This window comes from Vidua macroura, chromosome 8 (assembly GCF_024509145.1).
Source record: "Vidua macroura isolate BioBank_ID:100142 chromosome 8, ASM2450914v1, whole genome shotgun sequence".
Taxonomy (NCBI): Eukaryota; Metazoa; Chordata; class Aves; order Passeriformes; family Viduidae; genus Vidua; species Vidua macroura.
The window spans coordinates 19,010,778-19,033,556 of record NC_071578.1 but is presented as its reverse complement, the minus strand read 5'-3'; the positions used below and the strand labels follow the sequence as shown (position 1 = coordinate 19,033,556).

The following is a 22,779-nucleotide window of genomic DNA, read 5'->3' as shown; positions in this document are numbered from 1 at the left end:
GGTACAAGCACACCATCTTATTCCCAGCTTTCCTTTCAGGCTTCTGGAAGTAGTATGGAGAAAGTTGTGAAGACACATAGTAATGCAATTGGTATTGTTGTTTTGAAGGCAATTCTGGACACCAACAGCCTTCACCAGCAAAGAACACAAGTGGAATTGTCAGACTGAAAGGTACCTTTATATGCACATGTCCTTATAGAACTCTTCTACACAGCCACTCACAAAATAAAAGCCACACCATTCTGTTGTTCAACATTGGTTGTATTTAAGAACTACACTTCAGAAGGTACCATGTGTTTGTCACACCCCACCCCCTGCACACACACCCCTAGCAGAGAACACACAGCTTCCCAATACCATGGCAAGGGGCATTGAAAGCACAAGGTGAAAAGGGAAGGGGGAGGGAGTCAGTCCATCAGTGCATTGTAAATGAGCTTTCACAAAGTCAAGTGCAGCAAAACCTGTTCAGACACTTTAAAAGTTAGACCTTTGGCAAATAAAAGAAAAAAAAAAGGATCCTAAAAGTTCTGTAAGTACCATTCTCTCTCCACATGGGATATGAGCTCCCACCCTGAGCTTCAAGAGTTGATGGTGTCTAACAAGCAGTACTGAAGACTACCATGTGCTGAATAACTAGCACAGAAATGGGATTTGAGCATCTTTCAACAAAGGGCATGTGCCCAAGATTCCTGGGAAGGCCTTGCTTTTGGCCAGTCAGAAGGTTCTTCCCCAGTTGTCCAAAGGCTGAGCATTGATAAGCATCCAGCTGAGTGACCTTCGTCTGGATCTAACCACAGCTCTGCAGAGTCTGCAACATGGCAGTCAGACTACTCAGTGACACACATTTCTTGAACAAGGACCCTGTAGCTGCCAATTAAACTTCATTTATTCTGACCAGAAAACTTGCCTCAGGACCTCCTGTTTGAGAAGCCTTTCACTTTTGTGAAAGACAAGCCTACTGCAAGTGGTGCATGAACTGTCCCGGTAAAAGATAGGACCTGAGACCAAAGATGGAGCACTTCCCAAGTAGCATGTTACACTTTTATCAGAACCCACATCAGAACAAGCCCAGCACAACAGGAAAACACTGGGGAAGTCTCAACAAAACAAATTTTACACTTTCTGGGATGAGATACGTGGGCTATGAAACAGCTTCTCCCACCTCTAGCTTTTGGAACCCATTACAACCGCATCAAAAGTACAAGACCTTTGCACCACCCCCCAAACCAGGGACAGCAGTGCAGCACACCTCAGGGAATAAAAAGCCAGCTTCCACATGAGCCTAAGGCCTCTGCGTGGAAGAGGAGAAGGAGGAAAGCAAAGTTATTTTTCAGAGTGATTACTGAGGACTCGAACAGAGGCTTATCTGGTTCCTGTGCTCTGCTCTTGTCACTTCCCAGTCTGCCATGTCAAGTCCCACAACACAAAAAGTATCAAGATAAACTTCATCACATTTAAACAAAAAGCCCTGAACTCTTTCACATGACTGTACAAGGAAGAGAACCACACACTGGCATGGATTTAACTGATGGACAGGAGCCACACAAAATCACACAAACACGCGCACCTGTGCGCAGCCACACACACTTGAGTTCTTGCAGTTTCAGTAAAATAGCACTTTCCTGTGTTAGTCTCAGGAGCCAGCACCCTGCTGGGGAGAAGTGAGGCTCTGTACCTATCTGACACTGCATTTTGACAGTTGAGCTCAGCATCCCTTGGAAATTTAATTTAAAAATGTGGCTTAATCATTCAAGACTTGGAGAGTGCCCTGGCATTTATGCATCTCCCTTCATAATGCTACATCCCCTTTTAACCATACTGCAGCTTCAAAAGAGCAGGAGAGAAACCTCCACTCCCCAGAAAAAGCTGTCAGAAAGGAGATTTATCTAGACTCATACAAGACAGATGTTATTTGGACAGCATAGGATTTGGTGCTCACACACAAGATAAATTCATTCTGATCTCTACCCTGTACTACATCCAAAGCATAGATGTCTTAGGTTGAAGTAACTGAATCATTTGTCCAGTTGCTCAATACACACAGGCCATCTTACATGTTCATTTCCATTAATACAAAAAGGTGCCAGAGTTGAGCAGGGACACGCCCTCTAACAACAGAGGACTGTGAAACCTAACATTTCCCACCTTATATCCACTGCCACCACCAACACACAAACCCAGCCAAGAGGTCCAAACCCCATGAGGCTGAGGAAACAATATTGCTCCTGGTTATCCTCCAAGCTCTTCTTCATATGCCTGAAAATCCTGAAGTGACACATCCAAGTGCCAGAAGCCATGCTCCTTGTTGTGGCAAACAGGGCAGAGGGAAGAAAATAAACAAGTTAGTGAGCATGAATCCAGCTTCCAGTAAGTGCAGACTCTTTCTTGGGAGGTTCAGTTAGATGAGAGTGGAGGATGAGTAGGGTACTAATGGTTTTGCAGTTCCAGTAGCCCCTTTAATGTAGTGGGGCCAGGATAGGCCAGGAAACCCATCAGTCTGTTAAGTGCTGCGTGCAATACTAGCGCTCAGTATCTTCCATTGCTTGTGAACAAAGCAGCTCCAACATCAGCCAGGGGCACCAGGCATTAGTCATACCGGCCCTTAATCATCATATTCAACAAGGGACCCACCTGTTCAAAGCAAAAACAGGTCATTAGCCAGGACAGTTACACAGAAATGGCAGCGCAGAGCCTGCTCTCTCTGCATCACAGAGCCCAAGATACACCTAATCACTTTCAAAGTATTTTTTAGGAAAACACTGGGGCACCCACAAACACATTCTTAAAATACACTACCAAAACTGCAGGGTTCTCTGTCAACACCTGACTTCAGGTGACACCAAAACATTCTATCCAGAGTGGAAACATGCTTGAAACATTTTCATTTGCCACCCAACATTTATGATTTCTAAGCTATTAAAGGGAGCCAATAGTCATCACGGGTTGCTTTCTTCAGGGAGAGAAGGAACATTCTCACTCATTGAATCCTCTCTGGTCCCTGGGGTCAGTAAGAGGTGGGGGCTACAACTGATGATTTTGCTAAGGTTTTTTTTTTTTTCGGTCAAGACCACTCCCACGTCTCAGGACTGCCTAATCACAGACGGAAGTTCAGAATGCTATGGCAGTAAAACAATCTCAGGGGAGAGGTTAAAGAGGAGTGTCTGCACAGTGGTAAGGATTACAGACCATGAAAACATTTCTATCCTTGACCTGCATTTCCACTTTCAGATGACCAGATCTTCAAAGGCATACTCTCAGTACCTCAGTCTTTTTAGACTTGGTACATCAGGGTTTGTTTTTTTTATATATACCAGATAGTTAAGATTGCAAAGAATTCAGAGATGAGCAAGAGACATGTTAAAGATGAAGCACATGAATTAATAGAGATTTCTGTTATTTAAGACTTGGATTCAACAGGTGAAACAGTTTCTTTTTTTTTTTTTTTCTTTTTTTTTTTGCAAATAATGGGTATCTGCTGCACAGATAATAATGGGTATTTCTGCTGCACAGAAGACTAAGGAGTGTTTGGGAACAACACTTTCCTGGAAGTATCCAAAGTTAAAGTACACTTTTTCCCACATACAAGAACAACTACTTAATTGTTTGTAGTGGTCCTTTCCAGAATTATAATTTTAAGAGCTTATGTTTTTGTAAGCAAATGACCTTAAATGACCTTTTGAAGACTGCAGGAAGAATCAGCAAAAGAGCAATCCTGCTTTCTCCCACCCTCACTGTGACACCTAGAGAGCCAAGTAGCTGTCATCGCAAGTTTTGCATTATGCCTTAACGATTTCAACAGCAGTGACCTCATGGTTCTCTCTATACCTCTTGTGGATTTCCTAAGGCTTCTCCCAGCATCTTCTCAATGTTCCTCATTATTGCCACTTTCTGATGAGCCTTTAATGGATACTCAATTCTCTTTGGAGTTGGGGCACCCTGAAATATCAAAAAGAGCTCGTTTGCATGCTTCCTGTATTGGCAGCTTATTCCACTGTACCCCAGTCACCTAGTTCTTCACACACACAACTCTGAAGAGGAAAAAGTAGCTTCCAGAAGCAAAGGACTTGGTGCCATGAAGTTCTCATATTGACAATGTATGCCAATATATCTCTACCTGAAAAAAATCATCTGGCATGGAGCTATCCAAGCTGTGCTTGTACTCACCTTGTACCAGAAGTTCACAGTGATGGTAATCCCCCCATTCAGGAGAGACTCAATGTGGTGCCACCTGCATGGAAATCACATAAAAAAAAGAAAAGAAACTATTGCTGAAGCTTACAGTGAAATACCTTGGATGATGAGTTCAGACAGCACTAGACAAGTCTGGCCCTATACCTCCTGCATCAAGACCTCAAAACTTCTGGAAAGCTCTCCTTATTTAAATATAGATCCTTTTCTCACACATGTTAGTGAGTACATGGACAATTAAAGTGGATGTTAGGGAGAATTACTATTCCCATCCAACAAACAGGAATTAGAAGCATGCTGGCCCAAGATATCACAGAAAATATCACAGTTGCTGGAGAAGTAGAAACAAAATACTCTTAAGAGCCAACCCAGCACTAAGTAGAAAACATTTTAAACCTCTGGTTTTTATCACAGTGCAGTCCTGTGATCCTTCTTACCAGTACATAGGTATGTACAGCACGTCCCCAGGACCCACCACTGTCTCATAGCCAACCACATTCCGGAAGTTTGGAAACTTCTCATAGTCAGGATTGTCAAAGTCCACCTAATAGAAGAAAACATTAAGAAACTCAGAACTATTTCCTGCAATGACAGTCCTCATTATTGGCTCTCAGTGTCAAATCATCCTGGTCTTCCTTACATGGCTTTTACATTTCCGTTTGTATCTTAACTTCATTGTGAGGTCCTGCAGTACCCTCCAAGTACCATACAGGTAGGACCTTGCAATTTGTCCATCTGCAGCAAATCTGTGTTTGACCAAGTGATCAGTGAAACAGAACAGAGAAGGTAGCCAGCTGCAGACTCGTTGTGTATCAGTAAGAAGGTTCTTACAGCCCTAGAACTTGCGAGTCAGAACCAGATACAAACAGAAAACCACCAATGCATTCCCCACTTAACAAAACTGAGCAGAGGTTTTGCAAAAGCTCAGCAAGTGTTTTTGCAGCTTTAACTGCAGTGCAGCTTCCTCCCACCTAGCATCTTTACAAATGTCCATTTTTGGCATGGAGCAGAGAACAGATCTGCTACTCTCACCTGGCTCTGTCTGTCACATGGATGGTGCACAGGATAAGGGTAGAGGCATTCAAACTGATCAGGAGGAAACAGGATACACCTCTTGTAACCCTTAATCTGAGCAAAGAAGTTCTGTTGCTCGTCATAATGAGCTGGTGTCACATTCCCTACACAGAGAGAAAAGATAATTAAGACACTCTCAGGTATGAAAGAGAAGCAAGTTATATTCCTTGCTGAAGACAGAAAATATACTCCCACATATTCAGAAACTAAACAAGGAAAATGACAACAGGAATGTTACAAACACCCTATCAGTCAGCCTTTATTGAGGAGTTGCCACTCCTCTTAATTTCTACGCTAAATCCATACTCAGCAACTTATGCTCTACAGGATTAGGATTTCCTAATTTGCTGTTCATTTTTTTCAATGTTTTTGCTGTTGATTTGCTGTTCATTGTTTCAATGTGTCAATGTGTCAATTGTGTCAATGATTTGCTGTTCATTGTTTCAATGAACAGCAGATGCTGAATGTTGATAGGAAGCTTTTTCATAAAACACTTTGTTTAAATGACAAGTTGTGGAACAGACTGTCAAAGATTATTAGTCTAGAGAAAAGGAGTTCAGTGGTCAGATTTGAAAAAAAGTCCCAGAAGTTTTTCAAGAAAACAAGTAAACAATCTCTGTCACTGGAGCTCCCAATAGCACCCACTCAACTCTGACTAACAGTGCTTGACTGTTGCCACTAGATCTTAAATTTAATCAAATCTTTAAATACAGTGGGATCTTTTGTACCCCTCACAGCTGTTTTTCAGGCTGTTTGCCAATTCAGGTATTACTCTCTTGGCCTGCAAGAATTAAGATAACAGTTAACCCAGTAACTTCATTAAATAGATCAGATGATCACATGCTGCTCTAAAGACATTCCTCTTTCTAGCACATGCTGCTTCAAGACAATTTCTTGGTTCTTGTGCTAACCTGTTAATAGGATTTCAGTGATTATATGACCTGTAAGGAAGTGTTGGTCCACTGATTTTATATTATGTTCTCTCAGCTAGTAAAACAAGTGGCAAAGACAAACTACTGTGGGTTGAGTATGACTTGTGCAAAGGGGAGAAACCATCCAAGTTGTGTAACTGAACAATTATAATTGGATATGTTGGCTACATTGATTATAGGCCCTTCCACTTCAAAGAACAGTGTACATTTCCTCCCCAGTTACTGAGATTACTTTCTAAAAGAATGTTCTCCTTGCCAACAGCCTAGTGGTACCTCTGTCTTCTAAGGCACCCGCCTCTAAGTCAGGCTCCACATGAATTTGGAATTCTATTCTATCCAAATACTTTTAGAATTTATCCATCTTCAAGTTTCCTACTGTCCTCTAGCCTTTCAAGGAAAAAAAAAATCAGGTCTTAACCAAAAGAGAATTCCTCCTCACAGTGTACTAGCTCAAATAAAAAAAAAGACTTCACAAAATAATCAGATTTCCTACTGGGCAGACATTGGACATACTCAGAAAAGCCCAGAAGTCTAACACCATTCAACTTGCAAACCTTTCTGCATTTTGAATCTGCAGGCTTCGAGCTTTTTAAATCTACAGTGCCTAAAGCATGCAAGCAGTAAATGGATCCCAGGATATGATTAGCAGTTAACTAGAAACACAGTCCCACCAGCAGCACACAGAGCCTTTCCATGAGCACATTACATTCAGGCATTCACAGTACATCCCTGGCAAAATGCAGACTATTCCTTTCCTTCTTTCCTCTTTATAACCCAAGTTAAGTTGTGACAACAGTCTCCTCCCAGTACAAAGCTTTACACTACCTCCTCTGAAGGAACACACAGAAACTAGGAGAAAATCCATTTGAAAGACCTTCTGGAACTGAAATACATAACTGCTGATGCAATCTGCTCCCTTTCTCCTCCAGTCTGAGGAAGCTATTTACCTTCCATGCCAATAAGAAGCAAGTTAGAAGTCAGTTGACCCCAACCACGTTTCCCTTGCTGCTTGTTAATCCAGTTCCAGTTGAAGCCAAGGAAATCCACTACAATCTTCCTTCCAACTGTGTCATTTAATGTTTGCTGTAGATATAGCCTGAATTGTCCAAGAGAGAAAGCAGAAATCAAGTATTAAACTTTGTCATGAGCACAGACATACTCTGTCTTTTCAGAAATATTTCAAAACAGAGAAGTACTTCCTAGAGATTCTGTTCTATCACTACACAGCTTCAACTCCTGTGGAAGGAAACAGTTTCAAAAAGTCAGCAAACTTTGCTGTAAGGTTTCCCAGTACAGAAGAGAACAGATCTTGGTTCAACTTGAACAATTACAAGGGAAAACCATAATTTTAAGGAAGAATAACCCTCTTGCAGGACAGGAGGTGGAAACTCTAAACAGACTGGCCATTATCAAATATCAAATATGTTCACATCTAATCCCTAGATGAATGCCACCCCTCTAACTCACCATCAATATCAGTTACCTCTTCTAGCAGAACTACATGAGGGAAAGAGAGGGCTCAGGAGAGCCTGCACATTTCAGTATCAAGTTACTTAAAGCCATGCTTACATTTAGACACAGAGGATCAGAAGGATCTAACATCTGCATCAACAATCACAGTATTACAGACTGTTGTCTGCAATGCTGGAAGAAAACACATTTTTAATAGCAAGGACTGACTTCTCTCTTGGAAAAAGCACACCCAAAGCTGAGAAAGGCACAGATGACAAATGGACATGGGTACAGTGTTGCTTCCAATTAAGACACAGTTAAGCACCTGTAAATCCTTTTAGAGGGCTGTGACTGAAAACACTAAGGGTTTAAGTGCAGCTGCTATATATTCCATGTGCAGTTGAAGCTCCTGTCAGTAACTTACAGCTCTGTTAGTGGCACAGGCCATCACCCCCAGTACACAGCACGTGCACAACCTGGCCTCGTATTTCCCAAAGAGGGTTAGCTCCAGCTGCCTTGGGATTCTGTGGGAAAGCCTGAATGCCACAGTCTATACCTTTACATCACACAACAGGTTTCTCTACCAATACCACAGTCTGCCAAAAAAAAAGTGAAGTTTAATTCTTTCTCTATACAAATCCTGCCTCACACAGAGGATAAAAAAATAAATTGCCACAGCCAGTGTGAACAGTTTGTTTGGTAAGACTTTTCTAATAAGGTAATAAAGCTGCTGTCAACTAGAAGCCCTGCAGGAAAAGTAGGATTACTAACAAGAAACAAAGGAAAAGTCCAAAAAGTTCAGGATACTTTAATCATCAACACCCACTGAAGAGAAACTTAGCTCCTACTTAGGTTTGAAGAAACAAAGAAACCTCCAGACTCCACTTATCACTTACCTCTCAGCACTCCCTTTTTGTTGTATTTCTTTGAGTCTGTCCACAAACTCAGCAAACTTCATTTCTTCCCTACTTGACTTGGGTTTGAAGTTCTTAAAATTGGCCATTTTTTTCTCATCATAGTACAAAAACTTGTGTGTGCTGGCACTATACACTGAGAAGTCCCCATTGCCAATGTTTTCCTGGAGGTAGTCCAGGTCCCATTTCAGGGCAGGATAAACCAGATTTGTATCTGTCAGCACCACTGGCTCCTGGAGAGAAACAGGAAGTTTATTGATTCAAAGACCTCTTGAACTTAAGAACAAACACATTCATTATTGCACCCACAAAAACTCCCTTTCAAAATGGGGAACTGGAAAAGGCATTTGAAGTAATCTTATACCTTGTTCTGGGGAGAAAACCAAGCAAGACATGCTAGGAAATTTTAAGAAAGTGGTGGCCTGGGGCTACAGTCAGCTCCTGGTAGCAATGGGATGACAGATTGTACTATCTGTTTAGCCAGTCTCTATCAGCAAGGTTAGACAAACACCAGCTGGCAACATTTCTGGGCCTGCTTGGTCCTGCCACGTAGCCAGGAGGCACAGGAGATTCTGGCTGGTCACTTCCAGCCTCGGCTGTGAGGGGGTAAGTGCCAGCAAAAAGATCCCTCTGAACCCAGAAACAGAACTCATCTCTTTTCTCACAGGACTGCAAATAACCACCAACAAAAAACTGACCATCTCTTCTACAGCAAAAAAAGAACCTTTGCAAAGGGAAGACAAAGTACATTGCCTATCTCCTCATCTACCAGTAGAAAGCAACCCAACCAAGGCAGCACTGTGTTTCCAAGCTGTGCATACACAACTGGCTTTCTTGCAGACTTTTCTCAAAAAACCCAACTACCAAACCTACCAAAAGGAGATTGAGCTGGTACAGAACCAATACGAGAGCCACCACTGCAAAGGAATATTTACATCTGTGGTCGCTGGCACTTAGAAAATAATCAGTTTGTGCCCAGGGATTTACACAACGTTCCCACAACTTCCATCCCGACAACAAAGAGCTTAAAACAAACGTTTCCTGCGAATTTCACAACTCAACGCTGTAGCACCGAAGTAAAACGTCCACTACAGCAGAGAGGAACGGGACAGCGGCTACAATAGAGCCCGCGCGGTACTCAGGACGGACAGGGCCGGGACGAGGAGCTGACTGCGCCCGGGACGCCCCTCACCTCGTTCTCGATGAGCTCCTCGGCGCGGGGGTCGCTGTGGCTGAGCCGCGGGATGGGCCGCGTCTCGAAGGAGTAGCGGCGGAACTGGGAGTCGCTCCAGCCGGGCCCTGCCGCCACCGCCGGGCCCTCCCGGCAACCCGCGGCGGCCGCCGAGGAGGAGCAGGAAGAAGAGGAGGAGGAGGAGGAAGAGGAGGAAGAAGAAGAAGAAGAAGAGGAGGAGGAAGAGGAGGAGGAGGAGGACGAGGCCGCCGCCATCGCCGTCTCCACCGGAGAACCCGTACCAAGGAAGCCGGAAGCGGAAGCTGCGCACCCATGGCAACGCCGGAAGCGGAGGGCAAAGGCGGAGGGCAGAGCACCATGGAGAGGGAGGGAGAGAGGGGGCGGCGGCGGCAGCGCCCCCGCGCGGGCGGAGGCTGCAGGGGCTCCGCTGCCCTTGGCCTGGCTCCCTTTCCGAGGCGCTCGGACACCCCTGGGAGCGCTGCAGGAACCAGAAGGGATCGTCTCTGCAGCCTCCTTGCCCTTTCCGAGGCGCTCGGACACCCCTGGGAGCGCTGCAGGAACCAGAAGGGATCGTCTCTGCAGCCTCCTTGCCGGGCCCCGTGCCGCCCCGCCGGCAGCCCCTTCCCCTGAATGCCCCTCGGCCATTCCCATTGCCCCGACGGAAACAGCAGCGCCCGCTGCCGCACTCCGCCCAGGGGAGCGGAGCTCTGCGCCTGGAAACGAGCGCTTTAATTAACACTTGCTAAAAAAAAAACATGTAGCACTGCCTGGTGCAACTAACACCCAGCCTGTGATGGCGGCTACATCAGTTTAGCAGGATTTCATGAACTGTGTGACTGAAGCTGGAGCTGTTGAATTATTTTCTTATTATATGTTTATTAAGTGAGACAAAGTCTACATTTGGCTTTTAATCTGCAAACAGCAAGACTGATGATTGCTATTTCCCAAGAATGCGCGCCACATTAGGCATCAGCTCTGGAGAAAATTTTGGTCTCTGGCATACAGGGGTTTTCATCTTACAGTAGCTGGGATTTGTTCTGCCTGCATAGAACTTTGCCTTCATGAGAATAATGCAATTTCCCTTTGTCCTTCCAGAATTTATTAATATACTTAATTTCTGGGAAAATGAATGCCCTCTCACCTTTTAAATCGACAGCTTTTTCTCTGCTGTACAGGTTAACAACATTTTTTACTGTGTATTTGCAAACATATTTGGGTGTTTAGGAAACTTGAAACACAGCTGTGGAAAACTCAAACGTAATTCAGAAAATAAATACCCAGTGGTGAAGAGCTGATGTAAGAAGTAGCTGACCACGATCCAAGCCTGCAGTGAGGCCTGAGCCCGAGTCAATGGGAATCAAGGTCCCCACTTCACGGCACTGTGAGCTGCAGAGGTGGGACAGGCACCAAATGCTGCTCCATGGAAAACAGCAGCAGCATCTGCACTGGAAGGTCGGGCTCTGAGTTAATAACTTTATTAGATAACTGAGTAACTTCACTGCATACTCGTTTGTAAGGGAGTTGGCTGAATTAAGGTACTGTCCCTAAAATGACATCAATAGGCCTTTCTTTGGGATAAGTAAAAGGATCCTGTTCTTTTTGTGCAACAAAGCCCTCATCTCAGGCATGCTGTATCTCAGATATAGTTTTATGGTTCATCACTATCTTCATTCAATTGTTAGGTTTAAAATTAATGTTGTTATTAGAAGGAATGGCTTTAATGACAAACTGTGATAGTTTTTGAGCTGCAAAGCTGTATAATGTAAATCGTTATAGAGACATTACCCATTATGGCTGATGTGAATAACTGAAGGAAAATGAGTTCAACTACCACAGAGTTTACATAATGAAGTAAACTGCAAAATCCTTTAATGCTCATATTGATTTTATTTACAAAAATACATTGCTTACATTTGAAGAATCGCATTGCTAAATTAACATGCCATTTCTGCTGTCCACCATGGAGAAAAGACGATTACATTTGGGTATTGACTTCAATAATATTGATACTGATACAAAGAAGGCGATTTGCATGACGCCGCCGGGCACGGCATCGATCCGGCTGCTCCGCAGGAGGCTCCCCGCGTGTGGAGGGCAGTTCCTGCCATACATTCCTGTTGCCCCGCTTCAGACGGTGACAGGCAAAGGGAAATATCGCAGCGCCGCCTCTCCCGCCATTAAGCTCGTGTCAGTACCACAGCCGCGGCCCGTTCCTTCCTGCCCCGGCCCGGCTCGGTACCGGCAGCCCCGCCGGCCCCGCCCCGCCTCCCGCGGCCGCGCCTGCGCGCTGGGGGCGATGGCGGCGGGCGCTCTCCGCGGTGTCCTCTGGCCCCGGGCGGCCGCCGGGCTCAGGGCGGCCCGGGCCGCCTTGGCGGCGCCTTCGGGGGCGCGGGCGGGTGAGCGGGCAGGCGGAGGCTGGAGCGAGGGGCCGGCGGTGGGGTCGGGGTGTCTGGGGTGACGGGCCGGCGGTCGCGGGGTCGGGGCGGGAGGGCGGCGCGACCTCTCCGGCCCGGCTGCGGCTGCCGGCGGGGCCCGCGCCCACTGTGCCGCGTTGATGTCCCGCAGCCTCGGAGATGTCCAAGGACATGATGCCTGGGCCGTATCCGCGGACTCCGGAGGAGCGGGCAGCCGCTGCGAAGAAGTACAACATGCGGGTGGAGGACTATCAGCCCTACCCCGACGATGGCTTGGGGTGAGCTGTGTGGTGTCGTTGTTCCGCAGCCGGGGGCCGGCCGGGGCCAGTAGCTCCTGGCTTTGTGGGGACGTGCTGTAGGCTCGTAGCTCCTGGTGAATGCCTGCCATTGCTGTACTGTGAGCTTAGAGCTTTGAAGACACCTCAGTGTTTTAAAATAGGAACGAATGGAATGAGTTAGAGGCCTGTGTTGAATAAAACACGAGGGACTTCGTGAGAGAAACTTGTGAGACTTCATATGCTGTTGTACTGTAAGGCTAAGTGGGATGAACTGAAAGCCATGTCTAGAATAAAGGTTTCAGGAGATATTTAAATGTTGGGGAATACTTTGACATGTGCTAAGATAACTAGGGTTCCATATTTTAGTTAAGCTTGCATTTTCTTTCATCTAGTAGAGACCAATAAGGCCAGTTTGGGGAATGCCATTTGTTATGGCGCCTGGTGTCAAGGTAATTATTGTTGTGCTAGTTGTTTCGATGCATTTCAAAAATCTATATGCATAAAAGCTATAAAAACAAAGTAGTATTTAATTCTATTTCCTTTCTTATACTGTCTCCTGCAAATTATATCTAAATTAGTACAGATTTCTTTATGTTTGGTCTTTTGTTTGTTTCTCATAGGTATGGTGACTATCCCATGCTCCCTAATAAGTCACAATATGAGAGAGACCCCTGGTACGAGTGGGACCAGCCAGACATGAGGCACAACTGGGGAGAGCCGGTAGGAGCACCAATTCCACTTCTCAAGTTGCTCACCAATGCTCCTGCTACTAAATTCTAACATGTGCCTCTTGTTAGTGCTTTCTGTTTAATCCTTTGTGTAATTTCATCACCAGTGCCGGTGTGTGTTGCCTGTGCAAGCAGGGACAGTCAGTTCAAGGCTAAGTTAGGCTTTGGCCATCTGGGTAAATACTGTAAAAGTACTGAGGACAGTTAGCTTATTACATATGACAAGGGAGACTTTACAAACTTAACTTTCCCTGCAGGAGTAATTTTATTTGCCTGATTGGACTCAGTACGAGAGCCTGGTTCAGAATTGTTTAGCAAAGAAACCACTGTTTGAATAAAGTCCTTTTAGTGCAATGGAAGTAGCTAATGTTGCTTTATTACTCCAGGGCTTTTTTGAGGTAGACTACAAATAAGGATGTTCTCTCTAAAGCAAGTTTGCAACATGTCTTTAAGATAAATGTGAATAAATCATCTGTGTTAAATTTGAATTTAACTTGAAAATTTAAGCTCCTCAAAATCCTTTCAGGAGCAGCTCTTCTCCTAGTGCATGGTCTTTTAATAACTGCAATCTAACTGCAGTTACTGAGCTTGGTCATTGACTTGTGATCTCTTTACTAAAAGCAAGAGTTCTCTAAGTATGTGTGCTTAATATGTCATAGTAAAACCATGTCAGAGCATTTCAACATGTGTACCACAGCAAAGTGCATGTTGTAATGACCATAAAAGCACAAGAAAAAAACCCATGTTGATTCTGTGTTGTTGTAGTGCTTGCTTTAGGAAGGCTTGTGTGCAAGCCCTTACACATGGTGTGGCAATCAGGAACAAAGAGGGCTGTACTGTTTTTTTCCAGGTGTCAGCACATGCCTCTGTTTAGGCAGCTTTGATTTCTGCTCATTCTGGCTCTGGGTTTGATAGGAAGTGGCTCTGGGAGAACTAGCACTCTAGTGCTAGGGAATCTGGAAGCAGTACTTGAGCTGCAAATTAATAAGTTCTCTGCATTTATTAATGTGAAAGGAGACTATAGACAGAAGATGCTTGAGACTTCCTTATTTATAGTTCAGGGCATTAGCTTGTTACCAGCCTTGCTCTTGTCCTGGAGTAACAGCAGCAGGTCCTCTCCCTGTTTTGAGGGACCAGCTTCCAAGTGTCAGGTAGCTGCTTCTTTGTTTGAAATAGCACTGCTTCTGTTTGGCTGTGTGACTGAGCTTCCATTAATGAGAGTTCCAATTAATACCATGCCTTTCCAGTGGTCCTGGGGAACAAAGCTGAGGTGGAATGATTATGCATAGAAATAAACACTACTGCTGTCCTATATTTTAGTATGTTGTGTGGTGTAAGCATAGGATTAAATGTAGAGTCTTTTGAGTTTTACTGTAAGCAACAATTTTTTGTGACTGTAGGTAAACCATATACCTCCTCTGTGGCTTTATCTCTACATTTGAGGTGGAGATGAAACAGCTTCTTGCAGTTTTGTGAATGCTGTAATGTGCTGCTTCCCTTAAGAGAAGCAGCTTGACTACTGTTGGTAAATGTGCAATTGTTTTCCTTTGTTCTTTAGATGCACTGGAATTTTGACATGTACATTCGGAACCGGGTTGATACATCCCCCACTGTCGTTCCCTGGCACACCATGAGCAAACACTTCCTTCTCTTTTTGAGCATAATGCTGATCATGTTTGGTCTTGGAGAGATCTACCCAGCCTACAGGCCTGTGGTGAGTGAAACCTATAAGGGTAAAGGGAGAAAAAGTATTTCTTGTCATTGCCAACATCCATAAGAGTGGTTTTGCTGAAGCGATGGGTGTGAGTGCAAAACTGCTGCTGGCAGTGGATGGGCCAAGGAATATTCTGTGGCCTCATCTAGCTTCAGTTGTTCTCTTGACTGGCCTGGCTCAGTTCACTATGCTGCTTCATAGTGTGCAGTCCCCATTCATAGGGAGCTAATTTGAACTATGCTTCTTACAGTAGCCCATCTGTGGTCTAGGTATTCTCCTTCCCTGTGTGTGCATCTACTCAAGTGAGATGCTTTAACTCTTCTCTTGCTCTGTGTTTTTAATTATATCTCATGAACTGTATCATTTGGGAAATGTACTCTTGAAAAATGTGTCTGAATACACAAGCCGCTTTTGCAATATATTATCCTCATGCTGTGAGATAAAATGTTGATTAAGATTAAAAGCAAGACCGCCTTGATGTTTCTGTTAAAAAAATAATTTATGCAAGGAAGCCCATATTTCTGAATTTACTTTCCTCATACTCTAATATTCTAGCTGAAGCACTTGAGAAATAGACATTTAGGTCATAAATTACAAGCCTTCATTTGGGTGGGGGTGGGATGGGATGAGACATTATCCACTTACCCCTTAATTTGCTTGGTGAATGTGGTGAATTTACCACTCTTTGTCTCTCCTTGTAGGGACCGAAGCAATATCCCTTCAATGACCTGTATCTGGAGAAAGGAGGAGACCCCAATAAAGAGCCACCAACGGTGATACATTATGAAATTTGAAAGTTGTCCAAGTGCTACATTTCCATCAGTTCTGCTGGGGAAGAAATCTTGTCTGGTGTTCACTGGCATATGTTAACACTTGTTCTTCAATGTTCAGCTGCTAACTGCAGTGAAATATATCAATGACACCTACTGTGCTAGTTGTCTTCTGTTGGTTCTAGAAGGCTGAATTATAGCTAATGAAATGGAGTGACCTTTGCCATATGAGTGCAAACCTACGACTGCTGGTCATTTATGTGTCTTGTGCACAAACATTCCTCAGCTATGCCTGTTTATGTAGGCAATACTGCCTGTAACCAAGGCATTTAATGCAGGTGCTGCTGGGATTTGAACTGCAGTGTCACTGTATACTGCAAAATGACAGGCAGAAATACATTGGCAAGTGCCAGTCCTTGGGAGTCTTGTACTGTGTCTGCCCTTACTGGGAGTTACCTTTGATCTCTTCCAGGTTTAGATGCCCTCTCAAGTGAAGTTTGCATTAGCAGTAGGAAGCACTTGTGAGGCACAGAGCCTTGCAGTGTGTAGCTTGAAGCTGCCAGCAGAGCTGTGTGGACAGCAGCAGTATGAAAAGGCTAATGAGCAAGTTCAGCTCTGGCCAGATCTGCTTTGATACAAGTGTACAGGTGCCCATAATTGTTCCTTTATGGCCTGAGTTCATCCACCTGGCCTGGAGTTATATTTGACCCATGAAATCTGCCTGTTTTGCTGCAAACCACTGGTCTTGGACCTCCTATAGCTTCAGCAACAGTTTGCTTGGGAAAGTTATACATACAGTTATATTAAGCTCCTAAATTTGTCCAGCTCCACTCTAACATAAAGGTTTTTTCCTCTTGTTGCTGGAGGAGACAGTACCTTTAGTACTAATTTACAGTGAATATTCTCTCAACTGTGCCATGCTATGCCTTAAGGCCACTGTTTAGTTGCAGGAGTGGGTGATCACAGAAGTCTGAAGGCTTGGGCCACTCTAGGGCTTCCTATAAACTGGGTGTTGTGCTCTGCTTTCAGCACCCTGTCACAGCTCGTTGTTTTGTGCTTTAAGAGAAGCAGGTATATAAAGACAGTGATTCACAGTTTTTCCATATGTAGAGATTTTAAACCCCAAATTCTAAAGAGACTGTTAGCTTGCTTTTGTGTAGGGGTTTTTATAAGGATATATGTTAAAGGGAATTATGGGATTGAATGCTAGGACATAATTTTATTTACACCTAAATATTTATAACTCCTTTGGAGGTGCTGAACAATCAACATTCCTCATAGCTTTTGTAAGGTGTCAGCTTCTCTCCTTGTTACAGAAATGCTTGCTTTTAAATTACAGTTAATGATGTTTTATCTCAAAAGGGTTTTCAAGTGTTTTTTATGAGCTATGGGGACCTTAAAATTGAATTCTCTTTTGCAGGGTAGAACACTCCTTAGGGACACTTGAGTCGAGAATTACCATTCCAAAACACTTACATGACAGCACTGTATACAATGTTATGAGAGTTGTAGGAGTCTTAAAGTAAAATGAAAGTGATCAGAGCAGCCTTGGTGTGTGTGATAGTGTAGCACTTGCACTGAGGCAGGGCTAGGCCCATCCAGCTCATTGTGCACCGTTCCAGCGCTGTTTGCTGCTGCCTGCTTTGGGGACTTCCAATCCCAGTTAGTTCTAAACTAGCAGCTTAATTATGGTTTTCATCATGGGGAAGGAATAATGGGTTCGGCAGATATGGCTCAGAAATCCTAAAAAATGGAGTCTATAATGTAGGCATTTTTTTTCTTAAAGCAGGAGAGATGTAAGGGAAGAAGGCCTGGGTCCTTCTGCGTATTTTTTCCTGTCAATTAAAATACTTCTAGAAAAATACGTTCCATTCCTTTCTGCACACCCTCAGCATGCATTACATTTGTAGCTAAGGCAAAGCTCTGAGGGGGATCATGGCAGCCGCAGCAGAGCTCGGCTCCACCAGAGGTGTCCTTGGCCTCCGGCGTGAACCACCCGGTACCGATGCACGGAACCGAGTCAGGTACCGTACAGAGGGTGAAGCTGCCCGGGGCCGCCGGGCCGGGCCGGGCCGGGCCGTGCGGCGGAGCGGGGCCGCGTTCCGGGGCCGGCCCCGCGCAGGCGCAGTGGGGCGGGGCGGGCGGCGCTCAGGGCTCCCCGCGGCCACCGTCGGAGCGCCGGGCTGCGGGAGCGAGCGGCGCGGGAGGCACGGCAGCCAGCCGGTAAGGGCCGCCCGCCCCCCGACCCGGCCCGGCCCGGCCCCGCGCCCCTCGGACACCGAGCCGGGGCTGGCCCTGCCCCGCCGCGCCCCCGTCCCCCCAGCCCAGGGCTGCTGTGCTGCCCTGCCCGTCTCGCTATCGAGACTCCGCTCCCGTAGCCCCTTCCTTGCCCCGGGAGCCCCGGCTCCCCTCTGCCGTCTCTCCTCCGCTGGCGGCGGGTGGGGAGCGGCCGGGGATCTCTGCTGTGTGACCTGGGCCGCGGAGAGGCCTCTGGCGTAGCCCGGAGCCTGCGTCTGACACCCGGTGTCCGAGGTCAATGCTTTCCTCCCTCCTCCTAAACCCTTGCTCTTTTTCACCATGCCACGGGATAATGCTGTTGTGCAGACAAGCACACTTGAGACGTGTGTGCACTGCCATCTGAGCAGCGCTGTGCAATGGGCAACAGCTTCTGAAACTGCGCAGAGCACAAGAAGTTTCTTTATATACCATTGGAGCTGTCATGGAGGAATGTGCTGAGCCCTGCCCTGCAACAACCCCACCTTGCACACACCAGTGATTAGCCGAGATTAGCTGAGTGTGTTTCTGCCTTCTGTAATCGGGGTTTATAATAAGCACATACGAAACAGCCTGGCTGTGGGGTGTTGGGGAGCTGCAGAAGGAGCATGTCAGAACAGTGCAAAGGGAAGGGGCAGTACAGAGATTTTAAATCAACGCTGGGATGTGGAAACTCTAGGGACAGTTTGTGTTTTACCCATTGTGTCATGGCTGGGGGATGTTTTTCAGGTCTTAGGGTGTCTACTTGTCACCCGGGTGACCTTGGACAAATCTTTTTTGTTCTGCCCGAGTTTCACTTTTTAGCTAAGTGTGGGGAGATCAGCCTATCAGGTCCTGTGTGTGCAGTGCTGCAAGTCCAATATCAGTAGGAACAGCGAGTTCAACAGCGAGTCGGGTGTCCAGTGGCAGGAGGACTGGGAAAGTCAGTGGGAGGGGATTTCTGATTGACAGTATTTGGGTGGTGCAAGAGAGAGAAGGCCTCACTAGAGTGCTATCAGGGATAATTATTATGGCAGCTTTGAGGGTCAATTAGTTCATACAACAACCATGGTCTTATTATAATGTACTGTAAAGCCATAAGTATTTCAGGTTAGCAAAGGTGAGAAATTCTTGCCTCTGACAGCATTGTTTGCATGGTCTAATGTAACTTGGGAATTTTCACAGTTTAGCTGCATGCTCTCTATTTCTCAGTGGCGAGGTGTGCTCTAACCTGTCAGGTTTTGCTTCGCAGGCATTGTTACCCTTTAAGGTCTGTTCAGGAAGCCATTTCTGAGGAAAGCTGTAGGGAATTGCTGCTTCTGTCTCCCTTTGGGGCTGAAATCCATTAATATATTAGGTCTGTAATCGGATGGATGTCTGTAGAAGGGTGAGGAATTGTCATGATTAATTAATTAGAAGTCCTGAGAAAAGCATGAGCTTTCTTGGAAGTCTTCGATGCTATTTTGAGAGATGACAGCAGGTGGCAACCTCTCCCTAAAAATTCTACTGTGGAAGCGTTTAATACTTGCAAATTTTTCTTGGGCAGCCAGAAAAGTTTGCTAAAGAAGGTTTTTTTCCTTATTTAAGGATTATGGGTCCTTTCCTGGATACAGATATGCATAGTGTATAGAATGATCACTTCTCTAAAAACAAGACTCAAATCAGTTTTTTTTTTTTCTCTTTCAAATTCAGAGCTCACTGACTTAAAGAGGAGGTGCTGCTGTATCTCTGCAGATCCTCAGCCGCAGTGGACCTAAACTGCTCAGACATTCTTAAGAGACAGTGTGATACTGTGATCTTTTAGCTTCTTATGCATCCTCTGTGGGCCTTCTCAAGTCTGTTGGAACCAGTGCTGGTTTGCCTTTAGGGCCAGGGACACAGTGAACCTCTTCAGTACTGATGATCCAGCACTTCTGCAGTTGTTCTGTTGACATTGAGCCACTCCAAATGGAGTGTTGTTTGCTTTCCTCCATTTGGGTGGGTTACCATGACCAAGACACTTCACCTTCACATTCTGTCCTGACTTAAGTTTGTGAAAAGAGAACAGTAATGATGCAGTAATTGACTTTCTTATGTAAAACGCTCTATTGACAAGAAAAGCCAAACAATTGATCAATACTGTTCTGCACAATTTTTGTAGCTTATCTTAATTTACATTTAATGTGCCAATAATTTCAGCCATGCAGTCAGTCCAGCACAGAGGTAAGGAGGGGGAGCTTGTGCCATTTACCCAACTAAGTTTATGATAATTGTATTCTTCACTGATTCCTTACGAGTTAATTTCCTGTAGGGAAGAGGTTTCTTGGCCATTGTCTATTAATGTTATCAGGGAAGTTGCCCTCTCAAAAGCCAAGAAGCAGTGAGGCCTGAGTATACAGCCAGCTCCTACAACTGATAAGTTGTAACTGGAGGAGGAAGAGGCAAGGAAGGGACTTGTAAGGAACATGCCAGCTGTCCTGTCCCCCCCATAGTGGTGGAGTCAGCTAGAGCCTTGTGCAATAGACTGTTGTAGAAGATTCACCTAAATTCTGTGGATATTTTCACTCGCCTCTGCCAGTGAAGGGAGAAGATCTGGACAGAGTTTCTGCAGTAGTATGGGAGGCATGAGTAGGTACTAGAACATCTTGAGAGATGCACCACAGAGAAGAGTGTGGTAGACCCCTAACGAGTACCCCACAATGTGTACTGGAAGATTGGAAAGTAAGCTTTAGAGATTTGTTATGGTAATGAGGAGATGACCTTTCCACCTCTATTCATAGGGGCCATGAAGAAATAGTCGCACTGCGCTTTTTTAAATTGTACAAGAGTTCTGTTCAGATTCTGTTGGGCCTTAACTAAGTTGGGATAAGCTTAATGTATGAATAGCAGTTGGCAATTTGAGCTTTGGGAGATAGTGCTGCAGACTAATGCTAAAAAGCATTAAATAGATTCTAGTCAATCAGCATATCCTAATAGACCATGGGGGAGAGAGAGAGAGAGGATGTCCTTAACTTCTGACTCGTGAGGCAGAAGAAACCCTAAAAAGAGGTGTAGAATTATTAGCTGGGAGGTCCAAGACCAAGAAGTAATGCTGACCAAACTTCCCCCTTGTGTGGGCCCCGGGAGGCCACAGTTTCTTATAAGCCCTGCATCTGAACAGAGGGCCATGTGATGCAGGTTGTGGTTTACACAAACAGTGTCAAGTAACCAGGAGAGGTTAATCACAGCAAACTGACAAGATGCACAGGGTTTTGCTCTGCTGCCTACTGACAGTTTTACTTTGTTCAGCCTGGTATCATCTAAACATACAGTTCTGTTTAGCTAGAGTTAAAAGACTGCAGTGCAGCCAAGCTCAAAAAGTTTAGGCACTGCTCATGAGAGTGACCCCACTAGCCTGTGAATGTCCACATGTCGTTTATGATGCTTAGAGGGCCTGTTTGTGGTCAGGAATGGAGCAGAAGGTGCTTTCTCCTTAGTAAGAATGGGATCCTGCTCAGAACAGTAATTATTTGTATTGTATTCAGTTGTCTTTATACTCAGTTTTGCAGCCTCCCAGCTGCCTGCTGATGATGTTTGATTTTCAATTAACCTGCTACATTGTTGCCCAACTAATCTCTCTCCAGAGACTTGGGCAAATTTTGTTCTCGTTTTACAGGTGTTGCTCCATCTATCCTGAGTAAATAAAGAGTTGCTGTCAGTGCTGAGATTGAAATTCAGTAGTTACTTGTGGATTACTTCTCAGCTTGTACCATTTGCTGGCTCAAAGAGAAAGTCAAATTATTTTTTTTTCCCTTTTGCTTTTTGGAGGAGCAAGAACAAAGTACATTAACTGAATTGGCACACGATAGCATTGCACTTTGTTTTCTGTTGCCACGTCACTTTTCTGCTTGGAATTTAGCCTGCCCAGAGATTCCTTCTGCTCCCTTTTTGCTTATGTATATACTAACATCAGCTTGTCTGGAGAGAGCAGCTAGTGCTAGATCAAAATACATTTGTTTAAATTAATTTCTGCAGCTGATTTAAACCAGCCTGCAGTGAAGACTTGAGTATGTTAATTTAGATCCCCTTCTTTTTTCTGAAACTCTCCTGTAATTGGGACACATGAAAAAGAGAGCTATAGATGAAAGAAAATCTAGGGTAAGACAGTGGGATTTTGGGTGGGGTTTGGGGGACTTTTAAAGAATTCTTAAATATCCTGATTTATTCCAGTATTCGCTGCCTCAGGAAGTAGCAATTAACTTCACTGTTTTGGAAGCAGTGCGTTCTCATCATGTTTCTGATGTGAATATATTTTCACGTCAACTGTATTTCTCTGTTCTAAACTCTGTGAAATTTCTTGCAGAGTCTAGAAAATGAAGCTAAAAGAAATTGAGCGAACAGCTGTGCAGGCATGGAGTCCGGCAAACAACCACCCTATTTACCTAGCAACAGGTAAAGTTCTTCACAATTTGGTAATATTAGAGTATGAATCACAGAAAAATTTTATGTAGAGTTGTATGGGTTTTAGCTTTCAACAATTTCCACCTTGATAATCTCTGGAAAACTTACAAGCAATATACCAAAAACATTACATCTTTTATGTTTTTTTAAAGTAAGTGGTAGAGAATTACTTCTATGCCCAACTTTGACATTTTAAATGTGAGTGATTTTTCAAAGGTTGAATAAATGATTTTTTGATTTCTAATTAAGACTGTATGGACTCCAACACTTCTTGCTGTTCTGCATTACACACATCCTGTGCCTGTGGGGGAAAAAAGTTAACTCAAGTAATGTTTAAGATCACTTGTACTTGTCTGTCTTCAGTCATAATCATGTAGCTTGACAATCAAATACTATAAACCTCTTCTCCCTAAAGTTGCCTGTTTTGGTTAATATTCCATTTTCATTACTT

The 22,779-nt window shown here is 44.6% G+C and overlaps 3 protein-coding genes across 6 annotated transcripts in view; 2 read left to right on the top strand and 1 right to left on the bottom strand.

Moving 5' to 3' along the window:
- Positions 1-1,867: 1,867 nt before the first annotated feature.
- On the bottom strand, positions 1,868-11,864 carry HIF1AN (hypoxia inducible factor 1 subunit alpha inhibitor). The gene is given in 10 exon segments (XM_053984016.1): positions 1,868-2,631; positions 3,826-3,936; positions 4,165-4,228; positions 4,626-4,732; positions 5,221-5,366; positions 7,142-7,290; positions 8,543-8,793; positions 9,753-10,125; positions 10,127-10,494; positions 11,763-11,864. Coding segments are annotated over 10 exon segments (1,716 nt in total). The 3' UTR covers positions 1,868-2,586.
- Positions 11,865-12,026: 162 nt separating this feature from the next.
- Positions 12,027-15,813, top strand: NDUFB8 (NADH:ubiquinone oxidoreductase subunit B8). Its single transcript, XM_053983328.1, has 5 exons — positions 12,027-12,148; positions 12,318-12,444; positions 13,065-13,164; positions 14,731-14,886; positions 15,588-15,813. Exons 1-5 carry the CDS (start codon positions 12,049-12,051, stop codon positions 15,678-15,680), a joined length of 576 nt encoding a protein of 191 aa, XP_053839303.1. The 5' UTR covers positions 12,027-12,048; the 3' UTR covers positions 15,681-15,813.
- A 90-nt stretch (positions 15,814-15,903) lies between these two features.
- SEC31B (SEC31 homolog B, COPII coat complex component) overlaps positions 15,904-22,779 on the top strand; it is a 37,106-nt gene continuing 30,230 nt past the window's right edge. For 2 of the 4 annotated variants that reach the window (XM_053983327.1, XM_053983323.1), the window contains exons 1-2: positions 17,902-18,188; positions 22,231-22,319. In XM_053983327.1, coding sequence (XP_053839302.1) covers positions 22,241-22,319 — 79 coding nt within the window. In that variant the 5' untranslated portion in view covers positions 17,902-18,188; positions 22,231-22,240. Of the gene's footprint in view, positions 17,681-17,793; positions 17,880-17,901; positions 18,189-22,230; positions 22,320-22,779 lie in introns of those variants that run through there. The other 2 variants (XM_053983326.1, XM_053983325.1) reach the window with 2 other exon arrangements.

Excerpts from the sequence above, each read along its gene's own strand:
- NDUFB8 (XM_053983328.1), top strand. The coding sequence starts at position 12,049 with ATGGCGGCGGGCGCTCTCCGCGGTGTCCTCTGGCCCCGGGCGGCCGCC. Across the intron at positions 12,149-12,317 it reads GCCTTCGGGGGCGCGGGCGG|CCTCGGAGATGTCCAAGGAC; the intron begins GTGAGCGGGCAG and ends GATGTCCCGCAG. Across the intron at positions 12,445-13,064 it reads TACCCCGACGATGGCTTGGG|GTATGGTGACTATCCCATGC; the intron begins GTGAGCTGTGTG and ends TGTTTCTCATAG.